General features: G+C 34.4%; 2 protein-coding genes across 2 annotated transcripts; one reads left to right on the top strand and one right to left on the bottom strand.

Moving 5' to 3' along the window:
* The first annotated feature begins 1,414 nt into the window (after positions 1–1,414).
* On the top strand, positions 1,415–19,250 carry apmap (adipocyte plasma membrane associated protein). Its single transcript, XM_073834249.1, has 9 exons — positions 1,415–1,661; positions 1,802–1,918; positions 5,439–5,554; positions 5,828–5,920; positions 7,662–7,778; positions 7,932–8,106; positions 8,258–8,392; positions 13,977–14,169; positions 15,931–19,250. The coding sequence occupies exons 1-9, from the start codon at positions 1,570–1,572 to the stop codon at positions 16,138–16,140; spliced, it is 1,248 nt and encodes a 415-aa protein (XP_073690350.1). The 5' UTR covers positions 1,415–1,569; the 3' UTR covers positions 16,141–19,250.
* Positions 19,251–19,408: 158 nt separating this feature from the next.
* cst7 (cystatin f) lies at positions 19,409–26,811 on the bottom strand. The gene is made up of 4 exons (XM_073834250.1): positions 26,716–26,811; positions 26,348–26,523; positions 24,719–24,838; positions 19,409–20,644 (listed from the first exon to the last, which is right to left on the bottom strand). Exons 1-4 carry the CDS (start codon positions 26,771–26,773, stop codon positions 20,552–20,554), a joined length of 447 nt encoding a protein of 148 aa, XP_073690351.1. The 5' UTR covers positions 26,774–26,811; the 3' UTR covers positions 19,409–20,551.
* Between the last annotated feature and the right edge of the window lie 541 nt (positions 26,812–27,352).

Below are 27,352 nucleotides of genomic sequence, written 5' to 3'. Positions count from 1 at the left end.
CTTTTATTTTGGATGCGATTAATCGTGATTAATCATTTGACAGCACTATTTTAACATAAACATCACACATTTTTCTTAAATATATACATGTGTGTGTGTATTTATATATACCTAAAAAATATAGGCTACACAGTACACATATATTATGTAAACAAAACCTTTTTAATTTTGGATACGATTAAACATTTTAAGATATAAACAACATATTTTTCTTAAATATATAAGATGTATATATGTGAGTATATGTATAAATATATGTGTATTTATACATGCATAATAAATATACACAGTACACACACAAAAACATTAATTTTGGATGCGATTAATTGTGATTAATCATTTGACAACACTGTATTTAATATATAAACATCACATCTTTTTCTTAAATATATATACGTATGTGTATTTATATATACTCAATAAGTATACACAGTACACACACAAAAAACATTAATTTTGGATGCGATTAATGGTGATTAATCATTTGACAACACTGTATTTAATATATAAACATCACATATTTTTCTTAAATATATATACGTATGTGTATTTATATATACTCAATAAGTATACACAGTACACACACAAAAACATTAATTTGGGATGCGATTAATTGTGATTAATCATTTGACAACACTGTATTTAATATATAAACATCACATATTTTTCTTAAATATATATACGTATGTGTATTTATATATACTCAATAAGTATACACAGTACACACACAAAAACATTAATTTGGGATGCGATTAATTGTGATTAATCATTTGACAACACTGTATTTAATATATAAACATCACATCTTTTTCTTAAATATATATACGTATGTGTATTTATATATACTCAATAAGTATACACAGTACACACACAAAAAACATTAATTTTGGATGCGATTAATGGTGATTAATCATTTGACAACACTGTATTTAATATATAAACATCACATATTTTTCTTAAATATATACATGCATGTGTGTGTACTTATATACATAATAAATATAGGCTACACAGTACACATATTATGTAAACAAAACCTTTTATTTTGGATGCGATTAATCGCGATTAATCCTTTGACAGCACTAATTACAAGATTATGTTATGTTGTTAGTATATTACTTATGCTTTTAGGAGTTTTGTTCCAGCAAAGCAACATTTAAAGGCTTTGACATTGTTCAAGTTAATTGAATTCAGTCATTTTATCTGTACATATGATGCGATATATTTTTCCTAAAAAAGTTGTATTTACTTATTTGTTTGTTTATTAATACCACATTGACGTTACTGTAAGCTGTTGTAGTCGTTTAGCTGGCTGTTTTAAAACGTTTGCGCAAGACTTTTAATATGAAAAACGATCCAGTGTCACTCTGAATGCATCACATCGTTTCTCTGTTTACACGTTGCTGGTGTCGAGAACGCGCTTAGGACTCGTGCACGTTCTGAACTGCGCTGGCTTTGGGATGTAGCGAATATATTCGGCGTTTGTCGGACCAGTGTTTATTTAGCCTTATGTTTTAGTGAACGTAACGGTGAAAGCGAAGAAAGAGAGGAAGCCGACACAACAACAGAATGAATGAGCCCGAGGGACTGCGGTTCAGGAGGTTGAACAGACCTCAAATAATTACAGATGAAACCCATGAACCACAGTACAAAAACACAAGGTGAGACAGCCCTGCTTGCATACACTGCACCTCTGCAAACATTTACTTGCACTTTTAAATTAATTCAATTTAAATTGTGGAAAATGTATCCTCTTTAAATAAATATACTTGACTTTCATATTGTTGTTTGTGTGTTTTAGCTCTTACAGTGGGAAGGTGTTTCGTGTGACATTACTGACATTAGTGGCTTTCCTGCTTTTCCCATTGCTGGTGGTTGTTTTCGTGTTGGAGTCTCCCATTCAACCAGAGGTGTTCAGGTGAGCTTTCTGCTCTTATAAACATCTAAACCTTAACCATGCACTGACCTGGAAAGAAAAACACACACAGTATTTCACATATTCAGGGTTTTCTTGGTCATGTTAAACTGCTTTAAATTACTTTTTTCCCACATCAATCTACATCTCATACACCATAATGACAAAGCACAAAACAGGTTTGTAACAACTTTATTAGAAATAAAAAACTGAAAAGATCCAGTTGCATAAGTATTCATACCCTTTTCTGGGACACTCAAAATTTAGCTCAGGAGCATTCATATTGCTTCTAGATGTTACTACACTTGGAGTGGAGTTAAACTGTGGCAAATTAATTTGAATGAGATTGATGTAGAAAGACATACACCTCTCAGAAAAGATCTAACAGCTGAAAATGCATATCAGAGCAAAAACCAAGTCCTGAGGTCAAGATAACTGCCTGTAGAGCTCAGTGACAGACTTGCATTAAGGCAATGATCTAGGAAATCTAGGAAATGCATTGAAGGTTCACAGAAGCATTATCCATAATGGAAGACGATTGGAACAACTAGGACTCTAGAAAATGTCTGCCAGCCCCCATCCAAGCTGACAGAGCTTGAGAGGTGAAAAGGTGAGCTAAAGAATGGCAGATAACTGCCAAATGCAGATGTGCAAAGCTTGTCACATCAGACCCAAAAAGACTTGAGGCTGTAAAGGTGCTTCAACTATGTACTGAGTTATGAGGTATGAATACTTATGCAATGTACTCATTTCAGTGTTTTATTTTTAACAAATTTGTACAATTTGCAAATCTGGTTTTTGCTTTGTCATTATTATGGTGTATCGAGTGTAAATTGATGTGGGGAAAAACTAATTTAAAGCAGTGTAACATAATGCTGCAACAAAACAAAATGTGAAAAAATGAAGGGGTATGAATACTTTTGCAAGGCACTGTAATAAAAATACAGTTCACAGACAAAAACTTTAATTTTTGATGCGATTAATTGCGAATAATCGTTGGAGAGCACTATATTTAACACATAAACGTCGCATATTTTTCTTAAATATATAAACCGTTATGTGTTTATATATACATAATAAATATACACCGTATATACACCTGGAAAGGTTAACATTATATGGTTTAACAGGCTTGGAAAAGTCATAAAAATATCTATGGGCACTCTACCCAGATAAAAATCCTACATTACGCATTTTTTTAGGATAAATGTATAAAATGACCTCTGAATGTCGTTTTCTAGTTGCTATAAATTACTAAATGGTTAAGTTGTGGAGTAATGCATGTACAATAGGATATTACTCATGTATGTGCATGCAATGATGTATAAGAAAGGCTGCACAGAGGAATACAGATGGGTTATTGTGTCATATGGCGTTGTTGAGATACCATGAGTTATAGTCATTGGCTCTACTCAGTGTTTTATTGTGTTTTATTGCAAAACACCAAAAATAACTTCCTGTGAAATTCTGTTGCCAAACTGGTAATGTTGCAATGTAAAACAAGCCCTGTTTCAGAAAGTATATTGCTTTTATTGTAGGGGAAAAACCTTTTCTAGACTTTATAGGTTTAGTTTTAATGGTATGTTTAGTTTAGTTCCAATGTCATTCCAGAATCAAATTTATAATGTACACATATACAGGTTTTTGCTTTCCAAAAGTGTACGGATCAAAAGTGCATGGCGATTTATATTGCCAAAAAGTATAAAAAACACATTAAAGGTAGTCCATGTTATTTGTGCACTATAGGTGATGTGTTCCCCTATGCCTTAGCTATTTTAGTATTATTTATCCACCTCATCCACGAGCTGTTTTGTACAGCTAAAAATAGCTGGACAGATGATACCAGAAGCCAGACCCATAAATGTGCAAATTTGAAAAGAGTGGATATAATATTATAATATATATTATGATTATGAATTAACTTTCATTTTTGTTTTCAGTCCTAAAAATGTTCTTATGAAACGGTTCAAATTTTTTAATTTATTTATTTTTATTGTTTGTTTTTTTTTAATATATTTTAACAATTTTTTTTTCTCCAGTTTTACATGTAGTACTTCTGTAATACTTAATTAAGCTTTTTTATTTTTATTTAGTTGGCAAGGCAACTTTTTAAGTTTTTCGTTCAAGTTCTTTGTCTAATATTAATATTTTGTTTCAGATTTATTTAAATTACAGAAAACTATTTTAGATTAGTGGTACTTGATGTAGATGAAGTTAAACTAGGTATGCCGGTAAACTATTTTTTTTGTTGGTTTGTTTTTCAATTGAAAACTGAATTTAATTAAATTTACATAGACATCTGAGGTCAAACGTTTAAATTCGCCTTGCAGAATCTGCAAAATGTTAATTATTTGACCAAAATAGGAGGGATCATACAAAATGCATGTTATTTTTGCTGACCTGAATAAGATATTTCACAAAAAAGAAAATAATAGTTGAATTTATAAAAACGACCCCGTTCAAAAATTTACATACATTTGATTTTTAATACTGTTTTGTTACATGATCCACAGCTGTGTGTGTGTTTTTTTTAATAAGTGATAGTGTCCTGAACAGTTGAACTGCTTGCTGTTCTTCAGAAAAATTCTTCATGGCCCACAAATTCTTTGGTTTTTCAGCGTTTCTGTGTATTTGAACCCTTTCCAACAATAACTGTGATTTTGAGATCCATCTTTTTACACTGAGGACAACTGAGGGACTCATATGCAACTATTACAGAAGGTTCAAAAACTCGCTGATGCTCCAGAAGGAAAAACAATGCATTAAGAGCCAGGGGGTGAAAACTTTTGAACAGAATAAAGATGTGTAGATTGTTCTTATTTTGCCTAAATGTCATATTTCTTTCATTTAGTACTGCCCTTCAGAGGCTATAGAAGATACATGTTTCCCAGAAGACAAAATAAGTTAAATTTACCCTGATCTTCCAATTCAAAAAGTTTTCACTCCCAGCTCTTAATGCATCGTTTTTCCTTCTGGAGCATCAGTGAGCGTTTGAACCTTCTGTAATAGTTGCATATGAGTCCCTCAGTTGTCCTCAGTGTGAAAAGATGGATCCCAAAAACATACAGTAATTGCTGGAAAGAGTTTTGTGTTTAAAAGAAGGCAGAAAGGAATGATATAAGTGAGAGGAAATGAAGACAAGACACAATTTTCATATTTGCATGAACCGTTTTCCTTTAATGCTGATGGAGAACCTCTTTAATAATTCTTCTCCATCCGATCCAATACAATAATTTTGATTCTAATGTGATCTGCTGCCACAATGTTCTTGACAAAACCCAATATAAATATTCATCTTAAGCCAAGTCCCACAGTGCTTTCTCATTTCTCTCTTAGTTCTGACAATAGTTAATAATTGATGCCTCCGCAGTTGATATGTAGGGCATTTCATCTCCTGCAGCCTTCTCCTGTAAGAACACTATTCAGTTCAGGGCAAACACCTTCTCAACAGCTGAACACGAGACTTGATTGATGTCTGTCTTTGTTTTTGTTTTGTTTTTCCCCGCTTGTGTTTAATAATTAGTCTTAATGAACCACCTCTGATGACTGGCTGTTACGAGCCAAACCTGAAACTCAGGCAGGCAGAGCGACTCTTTGAGGAGCGGCTTATCGGACCAGAATCCCTTGCTAACATTGGAGGTTAGTATTTACAATGCAGTGCAGTCACAGTGTGACCTTTCACCCAGTTTGTTTGGCAGTGTACATTGACGTATTGCCAAAATAAATGAAAGTTGAGTAGACTAGGATTGTGTAATTGATCAGGTGTTTTTGTATTGCATGCTTGCACACTAACAATGGATAAGAAAGTATGAAGATCTTACGATATTGTAACGTAATTAAATGCTGTATGCTAAAATTTAGATATGCTGTAATGACAGCATGTAATGTTTCTAAATCATTCTTGTTTTGCAGATGTTTTGTACACTGGGACAGCTGATGGAAAGATCGTCAAAATTGAGGGAAGGAATATTCATGTAATAGCAACACTTGGCAAGCCACCATGTGGTAAGAAAACCAGAAATACTGGACTACTTCCTCAAACACTGCGTAATGTGGGATTTCAACACGAATGACCTCTGTGTTTGAAATGCTCAAGTTCATGGCTTTGTTGCACAAGCCATGACTCTTTGTAACTTTAATTTTGTAAGAGAAAACAATGTAAAATCTAATAAATGTTGAAAGTATTTATTATTATTTTATATATTACTATATGTTACTTTGTTGGTGGTCATTTTGACCATTTCCAGATACTTGTTTTATATGTATTTATATTTTTTGATATTATGAACCACATATGAATTATGACTGGTCTGTGTGCATATATAAAATAAAATAAAAAAATCTATATTTTATTTATTAGCCATTAAATGTGTATTTTATTTATATTTTTATATTATTTATTTCTATAGTTTGTACATAATTTTATAGTATTTATTTATTCATATTTTTAATGTTTTTAATTAATTTAATGTTTTCGACACATAATAACTACCAGTCAAACGTTTTTGAACTGTAAGATTTTTAATGTTTTTTTTATAGAAGTCTCTTCGTCCCACCAAGCCTGCATTTATTTGATCTAAAGTACAGCAAAAACAATTTAAAATAACTTTTTTCTATTTAAATATATTTAAAATGTAATTTATTCCTGTGATTTTAAAGCTGAATTTTTAGCATCATTACTCCAGTCACATGATCCTTCAGAAATCATTGTAATATTCTGATTTGCTGCTCAAAAAAACCCCATTAATTATTATTACGTTGAAAACAGCCGAGTATAATTTTTTTCAGGTTTCTTTGATGAATAGAAAGTTCAGAAGAACAGCATTTATCTGAAATATAAATCTTTTGTAATATTATGAATGTCTTTATCATAACTTTAGATCAATTTAAAGCATCCTTACTAAATAAAAGTAATAATTTCTTAATTTCTTTTCCAAAAAAATAAAAAATGTTATACCGACTCCAAGCTTTTGAATGGGATACTGTATAATATTACAAAAGCTTTTTATTTCAGATTAATACTGATCTTTGGATCTTTCTATTCATCAAAAAATCCTGAAAAAAAAATGTACTCAACTGTTTTAAATATTATTATTATTATTATTATTATTAATTATTAATTAATTATTATTATTATTATTTTAAAATAAATGCAAATAGAAAACAATTGTTTTAAATAGTAAAAATATTTCAAATTTGTACTGTTTTTGCTGTGCTTTGGATCAAATTAATGCATTAGAAACATTAGAAATCTTACTGTTCAAAAACTTTTGACTCATAGTGTATTTTTTATATGATTTATTTATTTATTTTGTACATTTATAGTATTTAGTCATGTTTTTTTTTATTATTATTATTAAATTATTTTTTAATAATTTAATTTCACTGGTGCGTTTTATTATAAAGCGGACATGCATTAATGTAATGTAACATATTAAAGCCCTGCATAGCGATGTTTGAATGTTTTATGACTGTATAGAAGCATTTAATACAGTGGATATGCTCCTTCCTTTAGCCTGGCTGTGTTATAAACTGCTGACACAGTGGGAACAAACATAAAATGTGCTTAGAATTTTAATTGTTGACTAGCTCAAGAATTTCATTCCATCAGATGCATAAAGTTATTTAACAACTGTAGATTTATATAATATTTATGTTGATTAGATAGAATTACATGACTCTAATATTGAATTCCATTAGCATTAGTGTTGAATATGTATTAAGTCACTTGTCTGCTGATTCAAAGGCTCTCGAGAGTACGAACACACTTGTGGACGTCCTCTGGGAATCCGTGTGGGACCCAATGGCACCTTGTTTGTAGCCGATGCCTATTTGGGACTGTTTGAGGTCAATCCTGTCACAGGTAAGAAAAGGGAATCCACATATTCTGCTTTAAAAGCCAGCACTCATTTAAAGGGATAATTCATCCAAAAATACAAATTCTATTCTATTATTTGCTCACCAATCATCCCTCAATAGTTTATAATGGCCACATTTGTCTCTTTTTGGTTTTTAGGTGAGGTCAAATCTCTGTTGAGCACAGGGAAGATGGTCGGTGGTCGCCGTCTGGGCTTTGTGAACGATCTGGATGTCACTCAGGATGGCAAAAAGCTGTATTTCACCGACTCCAGCAGCAGATGGCAGCGCAGAGACTTCATGCATCTGATCATGGAAGCCACAGCAGATGGACGGTAACTGGGACATGAAAAATGATTTTCATGGGTTTTTGCACTTTATAGTTTTGCGATTTGGAACATAGATGCTTTGTCTGAATCACTCATTGTTTTCATAGAGAAAGATGTTTTTGTACAGTGACTGATGTTGCTTATTTGGTTGTTTCAGTGTGCTTGAGTATGATACAGAGACCAAGGAAGTGACTGTGATGATGGAGAACCTGAGGTTTCCAAACGGCATCCAGCTCTTCCCTGATGAGGAGTCTGTTCTGGTGACTGAAACCACAATGGCCAGAATAAGAAGGTGATGCTCACTGAGCTGTTTACATTCAGTTAGTTTGGTTGATTGTAGGGCTGCACGATAGATCGTCACGATGCTGGGCAAAATAAAATTATGTCTGATTTAAAAATTTACTTTCTATATTTCTAAACTTTCTATTCACGGATCTATATTTGTCTAATATAAAGTAATTAACTCATATTTAAGGGTTCTTTAAAAACTACAAAGCACACATCGCTTCACCTACTTCATGCATGCAGTCTCTGCGTGCGCACATACTCTTTGGTGCGCATGACGAAATGAGCGCGGGACGGGAGAAAAGCGCCGAAATGGAAGATTTGGTCGCAAAAAGAAACGCAACGTCGGTCGTATGGAAGTATTCTGGATACAAAAACGATGATGCTGACCAAAAACAGGTGCTTTGTCGGGAGTGCCTGGCAGTTGTTGCCACAACTCGCGGAAACACTACGAGTTTGTTTGACCATTGAAGTCGGCACCACAAAGCACTGTATGATGAATGAAAAACCAGATCAGATTGCCGCCCAAAGCAAAAAATTATTTCGGATGCGTTTGCCAGTGTGACGCCTTACGAGAAGGGCTCTAAGTGACAGAAAGATGTCACTGATGCTATTACATTTCACCTTGCGAAAGACATGGTACCAATAAACACGGTCACCAAGCAGGGTTTTACAAACATGATCCGCTCGCTTGACAAGCCTTATGTTATGCCGTCACGCACTTATTTTTCTCAAATTGCCATCCCAGAGCAGTACAACAAATGCAAGGCACAAGTGGAATATTATGCAGCAACAACCGCTTCAATGAGTAAATTAATGCATACAGAAGCACCAAATTGGTGTCTTTGAATATTTACTTTATGCAGCAGTTCTGAGAAAGAAGGCAATTTTTTTTATAGAGTTGTTGAAAAGTTTAATCTTTTGTTAGCTGATGAGCAACACTTGTTTTACTTTGGCTAAACAAAGTATGCAAAACTAAAAAAAAAGAATCTTCTGACATTTTTTATTTTATTTTGTGAAAAAATATATTTACTAATCTGTTTTCAAAAAAGAAGTTGTTGAATAAAATGTTAAATTACTTATTTTGTCACTCATGTTAATTCCTTAATGTGATAATGAAGTGTCCTCTTTTCATTCTCAAAATGAGTTCCCTTTCATCAGGGTAAAAGCAACATTCATTATTAATTTCATAACATATTAGAGCCTTGATTTGCCTGAATTGACAGTGAATAAGGTGAGTCAAACTGTTTATGAAACAACCCTTTAAAAAGTATTTTATTTCAGGGTTTTGATTATACTTTTACATTTTTTTTTATTCTTTGAAAATGCTTACAAAATTATCCCAATTATTTTTGAATTATTATTTGATTTTTAAGCAGTTCAAAACACCTGATGAACATAAATGAATTTGTACACATCGCAATATATATCGCAGGAAAAAGATATATCGCAATGTAATTTTTTCCCAATATCGTGCAGCCCTAGTTGATTGTTCAGAAACTTGTACATTTTCTTTTTTTTTTTTTTTGAATGATTCTACTCCAAACATAGAATGTTATTAGAACTAGAGCCACACTGGCTGCATTTCCATTACCCTTTAAATAGCACAAATTTTACTTGGAAACTCCCATATGTCGCAAAAAAGTTTTTCATGCAATTCGAAAAAGGAGTATATCGCAAAACTGTAATGTAAACTAGGGATGCACCGAAATGAAAATTCTTGGCCAAAGACGAAAAAATTAAAAGAATAAAAACAAACATTTCCCCCATCTATTTTGCCAATTTTTTTTCACCATAAATTAAAAGCTTTTTACAGTTTTGTCTTTCTTTTCAAAGAAAAAAATCAATTACAAAACAACAATTTAAAAATATTTATTTAACACTGAACATTTTTAACAGTCTAGTAGACATTATAACCTACCAACAAAGCACAATTTAAGTTAGAAAAATTATATTCTTTGGCCATTTTAAGACCTCTTTCTAGAATCAGGCATGTGTTTTTAATGTACAAATAAATGCAGCCTTGCTGAGCAAAGGAGAATGTTATAATAAATGTATTAATACATTAATACAGCTGTTGTAATGATTGTAATTAGGGCTGCATGTTAAATCGCATGCGATTGTCATGCGTATCTCATCAGCAAAGCCAGTTCTGTGATTAGTAGTAAATCTCATCACGTGCATTCAGATAGCGCGGTATTTAAAACACTGAGCCATAGATCACTGAAAAGCTACGCAATTTCGCGTTCAAAATGCGATTCATCTGCGATTTTGAACGCATGTGATTTTTTTTGTACAGCCCTAATTGTTATCATTATTTTTTGTTATTTTTTATTTTATTTAACAGAACAACAGTAAAATTACAATGCTAACATTTATAAATGTTGACTTTTATTTTGGTGGAAACCAGCAAGACGACCTCAGTACTACTTTTTGCTGACAGCAGCAGATTTATGAATGATTCTCATTATGTTTTTTCAGCGCAGATTTTCCTCGCACTTTGGATTTTGAACGCTGGCTAACCAGCTTTGCAGCGCTGTCAGAATAAATACAATTTGTGCGTTTATTCCATGGAATGTCTGGATACTGGATTCTGATTGGCTGGCAGGTGTGCAGTAAAACCGTTTAATGCACAGGTAGTTCCAAGTCAGTTTAATCACCGTTCTATATTAATGCGCTGCTTTAATTTATGCACGCAAAAGCACAGAGAGAGGGAGAGAGAGAGAGAGAGAGAGAGAGAGAGGTCGGAGATCGCATTGTGCTGCGCACATACATAAACTTCTTGTCAGCGTTTGCCTGCGATCCTTATTAAAATAGCCTAGATACTAGATCGCTACATTATATTCCTCAGCAACGGGGTGGTAAAACTGCTGTTTTTGAATGAATTGTTGTTTGTAGAGAGAGACGCACAGCATGCAGGTAACGTTATGCACACACACAACTGTCATCTCTCTTGCCTTTACACTCTCTCTTGGTCGATCGATAATCTACTGAAACAAATGCTATATTTCATTCAAATAAATGTGATTTTTACCGGACTATTTAATCTCTGAGTCTGATTTGAAGCGGCCAGAATGCTAGTGCTGCGTGTCATAACTGACGAAAATCACCGTCTTTTTTATCCATTCAGTCAAATTTTGCGCTGCAAATATCAATCCTAGTTTTAATTTGTCTATAACCATGGAATAAGCGGGATAATCAACGGCTTGCCGTGCGTTAAAGGATTTAAAATGCACTTCGCGGAGGCAACCACCCTCCGCTTCGCGTCGGGCGGTTATTAGCCTCCACGTCGTGCATTTAAAATCCTTTAACGCACGGCAAGCCGTTGATTATCCCTTACGTATTAGACAACATAACGTTCTGTAGTTTATTTACTAATGGTTTAAGGCCATTTTGCGATTTCAGTCCTAATACAGTAACCAGCAACAACCGCCCCTTTCTCTTCTCATCGAAGACACTAAACAGTCTCTCGCTGCCGGTGCTTGCAATGATTTTTGCATCTTTCTCTGACAGTTTTAAATGCTTCCACACTGCCCACATGTTTGCTGCATTAGTGTGCACCTCTATTTGATCGTGTCACGTCATTGTTCGGTGTAATTGATTCAGCCTTTTCGCTTATTTGGTTGCCGAACCTTCGGTGCATTCCTGTAATGTACTCACCCCCTTGTCATCCAAGATGTTCTTGTCTTTCTTTCTTCAGTCATAAAGAAATTGTTTTTTGAGGAAACCGTTTCAGGATTTTTCTCCATATAATGGGCTTCTATGGTGCCCCGATTTTGAACTTCCAAAATGCAGTTTAAATGCAGCTTCAGAGCATCCTAAGTGCAGTTGTAAACAATCCCAGACGAGACAGAAGTGTCTTATGCAGTGAACCAGTTGGTTGTTGTAGTTTTTTTTTTTTTTATTACAATTTATATACTTTTTTAACCTCAAACGCTCGTCTTGTCTTGCTCTGCCTAAGCAGTTTTTTTTTTCCGGTTCAAGACAATTAGGGTATGTCAGGAAAAACTCCCATCTCATTTTCTCCCTCAACTTCAAAATCGCCCTACATCGCTGTTTTACCTTTTTTTGTTAAAGGTGTTTGATCTTCTTTGCATGTTGGGACTTCTGCAGCGATGTAGGATGATTTTGAAATTATTTTTGAAGCTGAGGGAGAAAATAAGATGGGAGTTTTTTTGACCTATCCTAACTGTCTTAAAATGGAAAAAACTTTTTAGGTAGAGCAAGACAAGACAAACGTTTGAGGTTAAAATTATATAAATTTTAATTAAAAAAAAAAAAGACCCTTCCTCCTCGGCTGGGATCATTTAAAGCCGCATTTAAGCTGCATTTTGGAAGTTCAAACTCGGGGCACCATAGAAGTCCACTATATGTAGAAAAATCCTGAATGTTTTCCTCAAAAAACATAATTTCTTTATGACTGAAGAACGAAAGATATGAACATCTTGAATGACAGGGGGGGGGGGGCATTTTACAATTTACAGATATTGCAAAAGTGAACTTCTCCTTTAATGGAATAGCTGTCATTTCACAATACTTTTTATCGACATTTATAAAATGTCGCCAACGTTTTGCGCAAATAATGTAATGGAAACGTGCCTACTGGCAGCCAAAAGTATTTTTAATGTTTTCACAGAAATTTCTTATGTTGACCAAAGTGACATTTATTTGATCAAAATGAAATAATATTGCAATTTAGAACAACTGATTTTTATTTAATATATTTAAAAATTTAACTTTTTTTGGTAACTTTTTTTTTATTATTATCAATATTGAAAACCGTTGAATCATTCATTTTAGCAGTTGAAAAATGCTTTATTTTTCAACTGCTAAAACACAATATTACTGTTTTAACTGTATTTTTAATCAATTAAATGCAGGCTTGGTTAGCATAAGAGACTTTTTTTCTCCAAAAACATCACAAAATCCCCTTTTGAACCAACTTTTGAACACTAGTGTATTTCTCATGTTTGCTTCCTAAAACAAATCTGACTAATACAGTAAATTGCTGTTCTGTGCATCTCTTCTGTCTCTATTTCTGTAAACTCTGATCATCCAGTGTAATTTTAAACATTCTGTCTCTGCCTTTGGGCTGATTTGTTATCAGGACAGGTAGAGCACATTGGTTCTCCCCTCACTTCTTTATCGCCTCTCACAGCTGAATTCTTGAATGACGTAGTGCTCATTCGCTGCTGCTTGATGGCTCATGTCTGCTCGAGGCACAGGCCGTTCTCCTTACCTGGATAAATGATGAGTGCATGCAGTTGCCAAGGCAACAGGCTCCATCATTAAGCTTCCTGTGTGGAGAGATGCATAGCATGTTTCTCTTACTAAAGCGAGTGAGGTCTCAGTGCTGCAAAAGCTTTAATATTAATGTACTGTAAGCCTGCGCTCATCTGGGAAGGTCTGGATAAATCAGGAGTTTTATGTTGACTCTGGTTTTTTCTCATAGATTAACGGAGGGCTTGCTGAGTAATTGAAATCAAAATTGCCCACAAAATCCCCCAATGTTGATAGTCTCAAAAAACTGACAGATGTCACTGCTCTTGTTTAATGCTGCATCTTGAATATTTGCTCTGTTCTGTTCACAGAGTTCATGTGTCTGGTCTCAATAAAGGAGGTATGGATACATTTATAGACAATCTCCCGGGGTTTCCTGACAACATTCGACGCAGTTCTTCAGGTGGATACTGGGTTGCCATGTCTGCTGTGAGACCCAACCCTGGCTTCTCCATGCTTGACTTCCTGTCTCAAAGACCCTGGTTAAAGAAGCTCATATTTAAGGTACAATTATTACTAATTATTATTTGAATTCTGTATGTTTAAAAATATGTGTTATAGCTTTTCAAATGACAAATAATAATTTATAGATTTGTATTTAAATTGCAAAAACAAATAAATCAACTTAAGTAGAAAACATAAATAAATATAAGTGAAATTTTTTAAAAAAAAATTAAAAATAGACATTTGTGAAGTAGACGTTTATTTAAATGGTTTAAAATTGTGTTAAATGTAAGTGCAAAATACAAAAATCACTTTTCAGACTAGCAAAAGTGGAAATGTATACACTAGATGTTTATTTAAATTGTCTAAAATTAAGTTAAATATAAGTGCAAAATACAAAAAAATCACTTTTCAAATTGGAAAAAATGGAAATGTGTACAGTAGATGTTTATTTCAGTTGTGTAAAATTGGTTTAAATGTAAGTGCACAATGCAAAAATCACTTTTCAAATTGGCAAAAATGGAAATTTATACAGTAGGTGTTTATTCAAATTGTTTAAAACTAGGTTAAATGTAACTGGAAACTACAAAAATCACTTTTTAAATTGGCAAAAATGGAAATTTATACAGAATGTTTATTTAAATTGTTTTGACTGAGTTAAATGTAACAAAATACAAAAAAAAACTTTTCAAATCATCATAAATTTACATTTTTAGAGTAGATGTTTATAAAAAAAATGGTTAAAGTTGAGTTAAATGTAACACAAAATGCAAAAATCACTTTTCAAATGAGCAAAAATGGAAATTTATACAGTAGATGTTTGTTTAAATTACCTAAAGTTGGGTTGAGTGTATGTTCAAAATGTAGTAAAATGTATCAGCAAAATACATCACTTTCATAAATAGACATTTGGACAAGGTTTGCAGTTTAGTTAAATGTAACAGTAAAATAACAAATCACTTTTCAAATTAACATTCATACAGTATTTTTTTTTCAATTGTTTAAATTAAGTTAAATGAAACAGTAAAGTAAATCACATTTCAAAAAGACGAAAAGATCTTTTTTTATAGTCATTGTTTATTTAAGTGGTTTAAAATGTAGTTAAATGGAACAGTAACAAAACAAATCACTTTTCTAATTGGCAAAATGGAAATTTATACAGTAGATGTCTATTTAAATTGTCTAAAATTCATTTAAATGCAACAGGAAAATTCAGAAATCACTTTTCAAATTAGCAAAAATTGAATTTTTACAGTAGATGTTTATTTAAATTATTTCAAAATTAGGTTAAATGTAACTACAATTAGCAAAATAGAAACGTATACAGTAGATGTCTATTTAAATTGTCTTAAAATTGGTTAAATGTAATGGCCAGATTAAAAAATCACTTTTCAAATTGGCAAAATTAAAAATGTATACAGTAGATGTTTATTTAAGTTGTTTAAAATTGGGTTAAATGTTATGGCAATTGGCAAAATGGAAATTTATACAGTAGATTTCTATTTAAATTGTTTAAAATGTAATTAAATGTTTAAAACAATAAAATAAATAATAATAAATCACTTCAAATGAACAAATAAATAGACATATATAGCTGTTTAATTCAGTAATGTTTAAAATACATAATTTAAACAATTGCGAAAAAATACATTTACTTTGAGTTAAATGGAACAGTATCAAATAAATCACTTTTCAAATACACATTTTAAAACAATAAAATGAAATGGTTCATAAATGATCTCATGCTTTGTCATTTACAAAAACATTTTTGCACTCCATCCTGCTGTTTTTATATGCATCTCCATATTTGTGTGTTTTCAGCTCTTCAGTCAAGATACGCTATTAAAGTTCGTGCCGCGCTACAGTCTGGTGGTGGAGCTGCAGGACGGCGGGACATGCGTACGCAGCTTCCACGACCCACACGGCATGGTGGCGGCCTACATCAGCGAGGCACACGAGTACAACGGCTACCTATACCTGGGCTCCTTCCGCTCCCCGTATCTGTGCAAGCTGGATCTGAGCAAAGTGTGAAACGCGCCGACGGCTCCGAAGAACGCGTCATGAGCCTAACAGATGCTCTACTTGAGTCATTTCACCCTGGCTTCCAAACAAACAGATTTCGAAGCAATTAACGTTGGCAAACATCAACAAGAACACTTATTAACATCTTCCATATTACAGTCAACACTGAACCAACACAATCCTTTCATTCGATCACTAGTCTCTTCATTTAGCTCTGACAGACGGCTGTATTTTCGTTCCATTATAACCCATGTGGGCAACTTTCTTTTTTTAGAGATGATCGGCGCATAATAAGCTCTCCGTCAGGCTGGTTTTTAAATCAGAAGATGTGCCATTACTATTTTTGGTTCGCCCGTTGTGACAGAAATTATGCAGTTTCTGTACTTGTTTTATTTGCACCGACCGTCGTCTGGCCCTTAAAATAGAGCTGCCAACATTATTTTATTTTATTTTTTTGAAGGCGACTTGTAAAAACAATAATAATTTCTGTGGGTGACAGCATAGAGATGTTGTTTAGGGGAAGTGAAAGTTTATTTTCATTTCATTATAAAATGAATCTCCTCAAACGTACAGCTATAATTATTTCTGGTTTTAAATACCTTTTGGTTTATTGAGTGGTTTGAAGTATTAATTCCTGATTTTGTTCTTATGTGTCATCATTACTATTTGTGTGTATGTTATTATGTTGCTGAAATGAGATCCACGTCACTCTGTTGATAAATGCTGCTGGCTTTAGAGTATTTAGCACACCTCTACACAAATATCTGTGTGTTTTCCATTCATATTTATCGGATGTCTAACAATTATCAGCAATAATGTCTCATACCGTAACAGTGGTTCTCAACTGGTGAGTCACGGCCCACTTTATGGGATAACAGAGGAAAAAAAGCAATGCTAAAAGGAAATAATAAATTAAAACAATCATTTAATCTTAAATAGTTGGGAAAGCAGATTTAGAGAAATTTAGCATTGCATCAAAGGATGCTCTGCAGTGAATGGGCGTCCAAATCAGAGTCCAAATGGCTGATAAACTCCAGTCCATCAGTCCATCTTTCTAAGAAACAAATCCATCAAGACATTTTTATCTTCAGCAACTTTTCTCAATCCATAATATAGTTTTCGCCAGTGAAAAAGCAGTCTTAATGAGAAAGTTCATCCAAAAATGAGAATTTGATGTTTATCTGCTTACCCCCGGGGCATCCAAGATATAGGTGACTTTATTCATTCAGTAGAACAAAAACAAAGATTTTTTTAAACTTAAACCGTTGCAGTCTGTCAGCCATATAATGGCGGTCAATGGGCTCCAAGGCTTTGAGAGTCAAAAAAACATACACAGACAAAACCAAATAAAACCCTGCAGCTTGTGACGATACATTGAGGTCTTAAGACACAAAACGATTGGTCTGTTCAAGAAACTGAACAGTATTTATATAATTTACCTCTAAGCCTCCGCAATGTTCAACTGTCTTGAGCATGTTCACAACAGCTGGCACGTGTGTACTAGGGTTGTGCCGATAGACGATAGTATCGTGTATCGACGATAGTCAGAGATATCGCCTGTTGCTGATGCCTTTGACGATAGTTAGACGATTATTATTTTTATCCGTCAACAAAGAACTTAACTTTAGCAATGCAGCACAGAGAGTCTGTTCTAGGATGCTTCAGAAACTTGCCGCGGTATAAACACATGCATAGAGAGGCCACAGCGCCTTAACGCACCTCGTGCAGTGAAAATGGGAGATTTTCATCATACAGTACGGTGGTAGATTCTAAAGGGAGTGTTATATTATATTAGCATTGCAGTCATTAGGATAACAGAGGTAGTAAAACCTGGTTCAGGCTGAATTAATTACGATGTATCATAATCAGTCTGTATATAGTAAACATAAACATTCATCTCAGTAACGTCTATAGGCGTTAATTAGAATTACGATGCGATCAGATGGCGCTAAAAATACGCACGTGAATTACACGCGCATCACTTCTCCGCATTCAATATGAACTGAACTACAACATCACCTGATGACAACGGTCAGACATACAGCGGTAACATACTCGCAATATGACGGGTAAAGAAATATTCATTCATTTACATTCTGGCACGCACATTTACAACTCACTCACTGACGATAGCAGAGAATGAAACCGAAAGTAACTTGAACAACTCCGGCAGATAGCGCTCTGTACCCGCACAACTTAATCATATGCCAAAAGAAAGTCTACCTTTACAAAACGAATAAGGAATTTAGTACTTAGATAATTAATTAAATTAGCACGATAGTATCGTGTATCGGCGATCTCTCAGGCTGACGATAGGGCGATATGAAAATTGAGCATATCGCCCAACACTAGTGTGTACGTCACTCATTGTTTACACAGTACATAGCGCCTACTCAAAATGATAATTACTTGTGCTTATCCTGAATCTTGGCAACCAATTAAAAACGAAAAGATTATGTTTCCTTGTGCAAACTCATCCAGGACTTTTCACTGACTACGCCAGAGCACGTTGATTTGTGGTTCAGTTTTTTTGCATGGACTAATTGTTTTGTGTCTTAAGACCTCAATGTATCGTCACAAACCACAGGGTTTAATTTGGTAAACAGATACACATCAAATTTCCATTTTTGGCTGAACTATCCCTTTAAGAAATATGAAGAAATGGAGAGAAATACGTGTGGGTGGGTTTTGATGCTAGAGGAAAAGGGAAGTGTTATTATGGACCAAGAAGCAATGGTTTGAAGTTAAAATGCCTTAATGTTGGATTTGTTTCTTACAAACACAGCTTTTCACTTCACAGGATGTTAATTGCTGCACTGGAGTGGTGTGGATTATTGTGATATTGTTATCAGCTGTTTGGACTCTCATTCTGACGGCACCCATTCACTGCAGATTCACCATTGATGAGCAAGTGATGTAATGCTACATTTCTCCAAATCTAATGAAGAAACAAACGTATCTTGAATGGCTTGAAGGTGAGTCATTTTTCTGTAGTTTAAACAGTGTAGTGTGATGTTAACAACGCAGAGGTCATGGGTTTTAATGGCCAGGAGATGCATGAACTGTGAATGTCCGAGTCAGTGTGAGTCGCATTGAATTAAAGCTTCTGACAAAAGTAAGTCTTGTTGGCATCAAAGATTGTGTCTTGGATTTGTCGGTTGTTTGATCTCAAACAGATTTGTTGAGGAAAGAATTATAAACAGTTGAAGTCAAAAGTTTACATACACCTGTAACAAAATGTTACTTATTTGACCAAAATAAGAGGGTTCATACAAAATGCACGTTATTTTTTATTTAGTACTGACCTGAATAAGATTTTTCACATAAAAGACGATCACATATAGTCCACAAGAGAAAATAAGTTGAATTTATGAAAATGACCCAGTTCAAAAGTTTACATACACTTGATTCTAAATGCTCTGTTGTTGCCTGAATGAACCACAGCTGTTTTTTGTGTTTTTTTGTTTAGTGATAGTAGTTCATGAGTCCCTTGTTTGTCCTGAACAGTTAAACTGCCTGTTTTTCAGAAAAATTCTTCAGATTCCTTGGTTCTTCAATATTTTTGTGCATTTGAACCCTTTCCAACAATGACTGTTTGATTTTGAGATCCATCTTTTCACACTGAGGACAACTGAGAGACTCAAATGCAACTATTACAGAAGGTTCAAACACTCACTGATGCTCCAGAAGAAAAAACAATGCATTTAGAGCTGGGGGTTGAAAACTTTTGAACGGAATGAGGATGTGTACATTTTTCTTATTTTGCCTAAATATCATACTTTTTTCCATTTTATAATGCCGTTTAGAAGCTACAGAAGATACATGTCTCCCAGAAGATTAAATAACTTAAATCTACCCTGATCTTCAAATTCAAAAAGTTTTCACCCCGGCTCTTAATGCGTCGGTGAGTGAAGTCACTGCTTCATGTCCACTAAAATCTGCCTGCAGAAATACATCTAGTTGAGAACCACTGTCTCATTGGATGCTTGTACCTACCAAATGGCCATGTGGAGTTATGAATCTAGAGTATGTCATGCACATTTCCAATAACACGTAGTAAAAATCAATAAACCTGTTCATACAAACCCGATAGATTTATGTTTGATCAGTGCTGGTGTCTTTCATAGGGTCAGTTTCCTTATGAGATCTGCGGCTCAAAGGAAAATCGGTCAGGGAGCTCCGAGATTGAAGCGATGGCCTCGATATACTGTACGTACACATCAGAGAACCTCACTGAATCATTTACACTCAGAGTCAACACAAGCTCAGCGTTTGATGAACTGAAGGTCACTGTACATGATAACCAGTCACTGCACTGCACTATTCACTGCGGCTTACTTTATTTTCACATTCGGTTTGGGTTTAAATTAGCTTGAGATTGCAGAAGGAGCCATTGAAAAACAATTTGATGGGAAAGGTTTCAGAATACATAATTTGAACGACATTTAAAAAATGTGGTTGACATTGTCTTCATCCATGGAATGGACCACACGTCAAAGTGACAGAAGAAAGTCTAGAAGAGAGGAAAAAAAAAATGTTTACAGCTTCAAAATACAGTTAATATAGTCTATTTGTAGTCTGGTTATGTCATTTTCACATTTATTTTACATTTATTAGGCTTCCCATGGTCATAAAAGTTAGAAACTGATGGCAAAGCTGAATTTTCAGCATCATACTCCAGTCTTCAGTGTCACGATCCTTCAGAAATCATTCTAATATGCTGATTTGCTGCTCAATTATTAATAATGCTCAATTATTAATAATGTCGGAAACAGTTTTAATTGATAAAACATTCAAAAGAACAGCATTTATTTGAAATGGAAGCCTTTTGTAACATCATAAACATCTTTACCTTCACCTTTGCTTAACTTAATGCATCCTTGCTGAACACAGTTTCTGCCACTGAATTAAAAATAAAATGTTAATGCCACTTTTTATCTCACAAATCTGACTTTTTTTTTCTTAGAACTGCGTGAATCGAACTCAAAATTCTGACTTTTTTCTCAGAATTAAGATATAAACTTGCGATTGTGAGTTAGAAAGTCAGAATTTCAAGATATATACTTGCAATTCTGAGAAATTAAGTCAGAATTGTAAAATATAAAACAAATTCTGACTTTGTGTCTTAGAATTGTTTGATATAAACTCACAGTTGCAAAAAATTAAGTCAGAATTGCAAGATGAAAACTTTTCGTACTTTTTTCTCATAAATGCGAGTTTGTATCTCACAAATCTGACTTTCTTCTTGGAATTGTAAATATAAACAAATTGTGAGTTATAAAGTCTAATTTTGAGGGGGAACAAAGACTGATATGTTCCCAGAATTCCGAGTTTATATCTCAATTTAGTGAAAAAAAAAGTCAGTATTACGAGATATAAACTCGCAATTGCAAGACGAAAACTTGCAATTTTGACTTCTCTCACAAATGCGGAATTTTCTTTGAATTGCAAGTTATAAAGTCCAAGTTTGAGGGAAAAAAAAAGACTGATATGTTCCCAGAATTCCGAGTTTATATCTCAATTTAGTGGAAAAAAAGTCAGTATTACGAGATATAAACTCGCAATTGCAAGATGAAAACTCGTAGTTCTGACTTTTTTTCTCCCAAATGCGAGTTTGTATCTCACAAATCGGATTTTTATTTCTCGGAATTGCGAGTTATAAAGTCCAAGTTTGAGGGGGAAAAAGACTGATATGTTCCCAGAATTCCGGGTTTATATCTCAATTCAGTGAGGAAAAAAAAAAAAAAAGCAATTCTGACTTTTTTCTCGGGATTGTGAGATATAAACAAATTTTGAGTTATAAAGTCCAATTTTGAGGGGGAAAAAAAAGACTGATATGTTCCCGGAATTCCAAGTTTATATCTCAATTCAGTGAAAACAAAAGTCAGTATTACGAGATATAAACTCGCAATTGCAAGACGAAAACTTGCAATTTTGACTTCTCTCACAAATGCGGAATTTTTTTCTTTGAATTGTGAGTTATAAAGTCCAATTTTGAAAAAAAAAAAAAGACTGATATGTTCCCAGAATTCCGAGTTTATATCTCAATTTAGTGGGAAAAAACAGTCAGTATGACGAGATATAAACTCGCAATTGCAAGATGAAAACTTTTTTTCTCACAAATGCAAGTTTGAATCTCACAAATTCCACTTTTTTTCTCGAATTGTGAGATATAAACAAATTGCGAGAAATAAAGTCCAAGGAAAAAAAGACTGATTTGTTTATATCTCAATTCAGTAAAAAAAAAAAAAAAAAAGCAATTCTGACTTCCATAGGTATAAACTTCTGGGAAGAAAAAAAGGCCCCCCAATTTTTTTTTAAATGATATTAATATCAAATTACTGGTAAGGAAAAGTATTAAGAATTAAGCAGATGATCTCCTTAAAAAGCCATTGCTTTAGAAAAACAGAGACAGAATGAGGTTTTTGACAGATTAAACATGATAAAACACGAGTTGCATGTTGCTGTGCAAAAGCTGTTTCTTTGAAGATCTGGTGAGAAATACAATAATGAATGCATCTCTACCACAGTGAATCATAGAGGAAGATGTGTCATAATGTGAGGAGTCTTTCAGCTGCTGGTGAGCTGTTTCACTGTGAGAAGTCAATTAATGCTTTGGAGCATAAGAGAATATTGCAGAATGGCTTGCTTCCCAGAGTTTAAAGTTATCTAATAAGGAACGATCAGATGTTATTTTTCAACAAGAAAATGCTCCTGCCCACACTGCAGAGGCAACCAAGAACAAGGCTCACGTTTGGCCTGGTCAGAGTCCAGATTTGACCCCTGTAAAGAATAATTGGTCACACATTGAATACTTATTAACTGTTTAAAGCCATCAGTATTGAGTCTTAAATCTTCTTCCTGTAAAAAGCTGTTTTCAAGTTTACCCACACAGCTTAAACATTAGGATTAGTTCACTTTCAAAATAAAATCCTTATATTTTACTCACCCCCATGTAATCCAAGATGTTCATATCTATCTTTTGAGGAAAACATTCTTGAATTTTACTCCATATACTGAACTTTAATGGGAGGCAACAGGTTAAATGTCCAAATTGCAGTTTCAGTGCAGCTTCAAAGGGCTCAACACGACCCCAGCCAAGGAATAATGGTCTTATCTAGCGAAAACAATGATGTCAGACGATTTTGAAGTCGGAGGAGAAAATGAGATGCACTTTTTTACCCTACCCTACCGTTTTGAACCGAAGTACACAGACAAAGAATATAATGCGTGAAGGCATGCATGTGCATCGCAGATTTAGTGCAAGATAAGCATTTGTGGTTAAAAAGTATAGAAGTGTTTCTTTTTTTTTTAGAAAGTGATCGATCATTTCACTAGATAAGACCCTTATTCCTCGTCTGGGATCGTGTAGAGCCCTTTGAAGCTGCAGAAAAAAAAAGTGAAAAAAAAAAAATAGTTTTCTCACAAAAACTTGTTGGATCGCTAAAGGAGGCTTTTACTGACCCCTCCGGAGCCGTTTTGAATTGATGGAGAGAAACAGTTGCCTATACCATTCAGTCTATGCCGTTCTAAAGCTTGGGAGTGCCAGGATTATTTTTAATATAACTCTGATTACATTCGTCTGAAAGAAGGAAGTCATATACACCTAGGATTCATGGAGGGTGTGTAAATAATACACTACAGTAGTGTTGGTCCTATCGTCAGCCTGCGAGAGATCGCCGATACATGATATTATCATTATTGTGCTAATTTATTTAATTATTTACATACCTGAAACCAGCTCCACCATAAAGCTATTGAGACTATCTACATTGTATGATGAATAAATCTCTTAACACACCGCACACGTCTATGGCGCGGCTCCAACATGGCAACCAATGATCGTCACTCTAGTCAATGCTTGTGTTTACATCAGCCGTGGTTCCACATGTGTTTCGACCCTCTATAACGCACACGTCAATGGCGTGGCTCCAGTGCGGCTACCGGATCAGTTCCCAGAAGCGGCTGTCCATGCTACATCGCTAAAGTGTAGCTAAAGCGAATCCCCCGCCTCGCCCCCTCCCCCCATAGTCGGGATTTATTTTGTGACATCATAGCATGCGGAAACAATTGCTGTAGTCCAAAGGAGCCATTCGTTGTAGTTCTTAAAAATATATATTTTTTTAAAACTAAATATATCCCTTTGGAGTGGACTTTGAGATTTATAACTTTGTAGATGTTTTTTTATGCCCAAACACACACACCACACACCGGCTAAAATTCAAAAAGTGAAAAAGCATAACAGAACCCCTTTAATAAAAAAATGTTTCTCAAGCAGTAAATCAGCATGTTAGATTTCTGAAGGATCATGTGACACTGAAGTAATGATGCTGAAAATTCAGCTTTTATCACAGGAATAAATTACATTATAAAATCTAGTCAAACATATATATATAGTCATATATATGCGCCTCTCTAAAATACTACAAATTGCTTTTTGTGTGTGAAATATTTTTAAAATCATTGTCTTTATGCGGTGTACATAAACCATTTGAAAAGCTAAAGGTTTGAGAACACTTATTTTGGCTTTACTTCAGAGCATGAAAGCCATTTCAACTTCTCTCGTTCTGTAGAAAAGCACACATACCTGTCGTAACAGACTGTCTGTCTGGAAGGGACAGTTGTTGAGGTCATCATTGTTGCCTCTCTTCTTGCACATGGTCCGTGAGATCTCCACTTCCAGAATATAGCGGATGCCTTTGACTATCTAAAGCAGAGCAGAGAGCGGATGACGCATGTACACACACACACACACACACACACACACACACACACATACACACACATTGAGACGTACAGTGGCATACGAGAGTTTGGAAACCTTTTGCAGAATCTGAAAATGTGAATAATTTTAACAAAATAAGAGAGATCATACAAAATGCATTTATTTAGTACTGTCCTGAGTAAAATATTTTACATAAAAGATGTTTACATATAGTCCACAAGACAAAAAAATAGCTGAAAATATTAAAATAACCCCTTTTAAAAGTTTGTGAACCCTTGGTTTTTAATACTGTGTGTGGTTACCTGAATGACCTACGACTACGACTGTTTTTTTGTTTTGTGATGGTTGTTCATGAGTCCCTTGTTTGTTCTGAGCAGTTTAACTTGAGAAAAATCCTCCAGGTCCTGCAGATTCTTCAGTTTTCCAGCATCTTTTGCAAATTTGAACCCTTTCCAGCAGTGACTGTATGATTTTGAGATCCATCTTTTCACACTGAAGATAACCGAGCAACATTTACTGATGCTCCAGAAGGAAACACGATGCATTAAGAGCTGAGGGGTGAAAACCTTTGAACAGAATGAAGTGTACAATTTTCTTATTTTGCTATTAAGATCAAGGTAAATTCTACTCAATTTGTCTTCTGGGAAACATGCAAGTACACATAAAGGTGCTTTAAAAGGTTCTTCACAGCGATGCCATAGAAGAACCATTTTTGGTTCCACAAAGAAACATTCAGTCAAAGGTTCTTAAAAAAAACATCTCTTGCTTACCTTTTTATAATCTGAAGAACCTTCTTTCGCCACAAGGAACCTTTTGTGAAACAGAAACTTCTTCAGATGTTAAAGGTTCTTTATGAAACCATTTAGACAAAAAAGGTTATTCTATGGCATCCTGAAGCACCTTTATTTTTAAGAGTGTATCTTCTGTTGCTTCCAAAGGGAAGTACTAAATGGGAAAAAAAATATATTTTAACAAAATAAGAACAATTTGGACATCTTCATTCCGTTCTCTTAATGCATTGTGTTTAATTTTGGAGCATCAGTGAATATTTGAACCTTTTTTAATAGTTGCATACGAGTCCCTCAGTTTTCCTCAGTGTGAAAAGATGTATCTCAAAACCATACTGCTGGAAAGATTTAAATATGCAAAAATGCTGGAAAACTGAAGAATCTGCAGGACCTGGAGAATTTTTCTGAAGACAAGTGCTCTTTTTAACTGTTCAGAACAAACAAGGAACTCATGAACAACCATCACAAAAAAAAAAAAAAATCCATCTAGGTAACCACACAACCAAGGGTCAGCTATTTTTGTCTTGTGGACACATGTAAACATCTTTTATGTAAAATATCTTACTCAGGACAGTACAAAATAAAAACTAATATGCATGTTGTATGATCTCTCTCATGTTGTTAAAATTATTCACATTTTCACAGGTTCTGCAAGGGGTTCCCAAACTTTCGCATGCCACTGCATGGTCATCTTGGATTCTACCTGTCTCTTTGCGTCATCAACAGCTGATGCTTTGAAGAGGAAAGCGTCGTTGGATTTGTTATTAAATGAGTAGGTTCCAGTCAGGACGGCCTCCTTCACCCCAGTGTCATTCTTACTGACGTTCTGTAGAGTTCCTGGGATTGGTTTGGTCCCGAATGTGTGAACTGGAACTTTCTCTGAAGGCAAAAAAAAAAAAGAGTCATATAGACAGCAAATGAACATCTAAGTCTGAGCTACTCAATTGGACAGCCTGTATCTTAACCATTTACGTGAGCATGTAGTACATACATACAAGAAAAGTACAAACAAAAAAGTAAACAAACATCTTTATCTACAAAAAAAAAAAGAATTAAAGGAAAACATCTTACCGAGTGAGCATAAGCCTGCTAAGAAAAGCAAAACTAGAGTCTGATGTGAGACCCTCATGTCTGTTGAAGTTTTCTCAATTCTACTCAGCAACTTCCTGTTCAGCAACACTTCAACCACCAGCCGTGTGCAGCAGTCCTCCAGAGAGCAGGCACATTTCCCATTGGTCAACTGTATTGTTTCCTACATGGACTTTGAAGAGCCTTCACAGGAGCACAGGTGAAATCAATCGGCTGCTGATTGCTGTTTGGGTACTATATGATGTTCCTCAAACATGCTGCAAAACTTGGGGAATTTTTTTAAGTTTTGATAGGTCCACGTCATTACAATTACATGTATGTGTTGAGGGTTTGCTTCTATAAATATCAAACTTCTAGAGACCACCGAAATCAACAAGAACAAAGAACTGAATCCTTCCTCAAACTGAACTGAAAGAGGTTGTGTGTTGAAGTGCTTTGAAAGATGCAAGTGAACTCCTGTGGTTTCCATCCACATCCGGTGATGAAATGCGCTGATAAGAACACATGCTTACATGTGAGTAACGCATATGAATGATGATTTATTGACTGAACAAAACTGTGTTGATTTCTGTTAGATCAGAGATCAGCTGTCAATAATCTTAAAGTGTTAATGCAACCC

Source organism: Garra rufa, chromosome 2, assembly GCF_049309525.1.
Source record: "Garra rufa chromosome 2, GarRuf1.0, whole genome shotgun sequence".
Taxonomy (NCBI): Eukaryota; Metazoa; Chordata; class Actinopteri; order Cypriniformes; family Cyprinidae; genus Garra; species Garra rufa.
This window is presented reverse-complemented; position numbering and strand designations above follow the sequence as displayed.

Coding starts and splice junctions, on each gene's coding strand:
- apmap (XM_073834249.1), top strand. CDS start 1,570: ATGAATGAGCCCGAGGGACTGCGGTTCAGGAGGTTGAACAGACCTCAA. Junction 1,662..1,801: donor CCACAGTACAAAAACACAAG/GTGAGACAGCCC, acceptor TGTGTGTTTTAG/CTCTTACAGTGGGAAGGTGT. Junction 5,921..7,661: donor ACTTGGCAAGCCACCATGTG/GTAAGAAAACCA, acceptor GCTGATTCAAAG/GCTCTCGAGAGTACGAACAC.
- cst7 (XM_073834250.1), bottom strand. CDS start 26,773: ATGAGGGTCTCACATCAGACTCTAGTTTTGCTTTTCTTAGCAGGCTTA. Junction 26,524..26,715: donor AGCAGGCTTATGCTCACTCG/GTAAGATGTTTT, acceptor TTTTGCCTTCAG/AGAAAGTTCCAGTTCACACA. Junction 24,839..26,347: donor TTGATGACGCAAAGAGACAG/GTAGAATCCAAG, acceptor GCTCTGCTTTAG/ATAGTCAAAGGCATCCGCTA.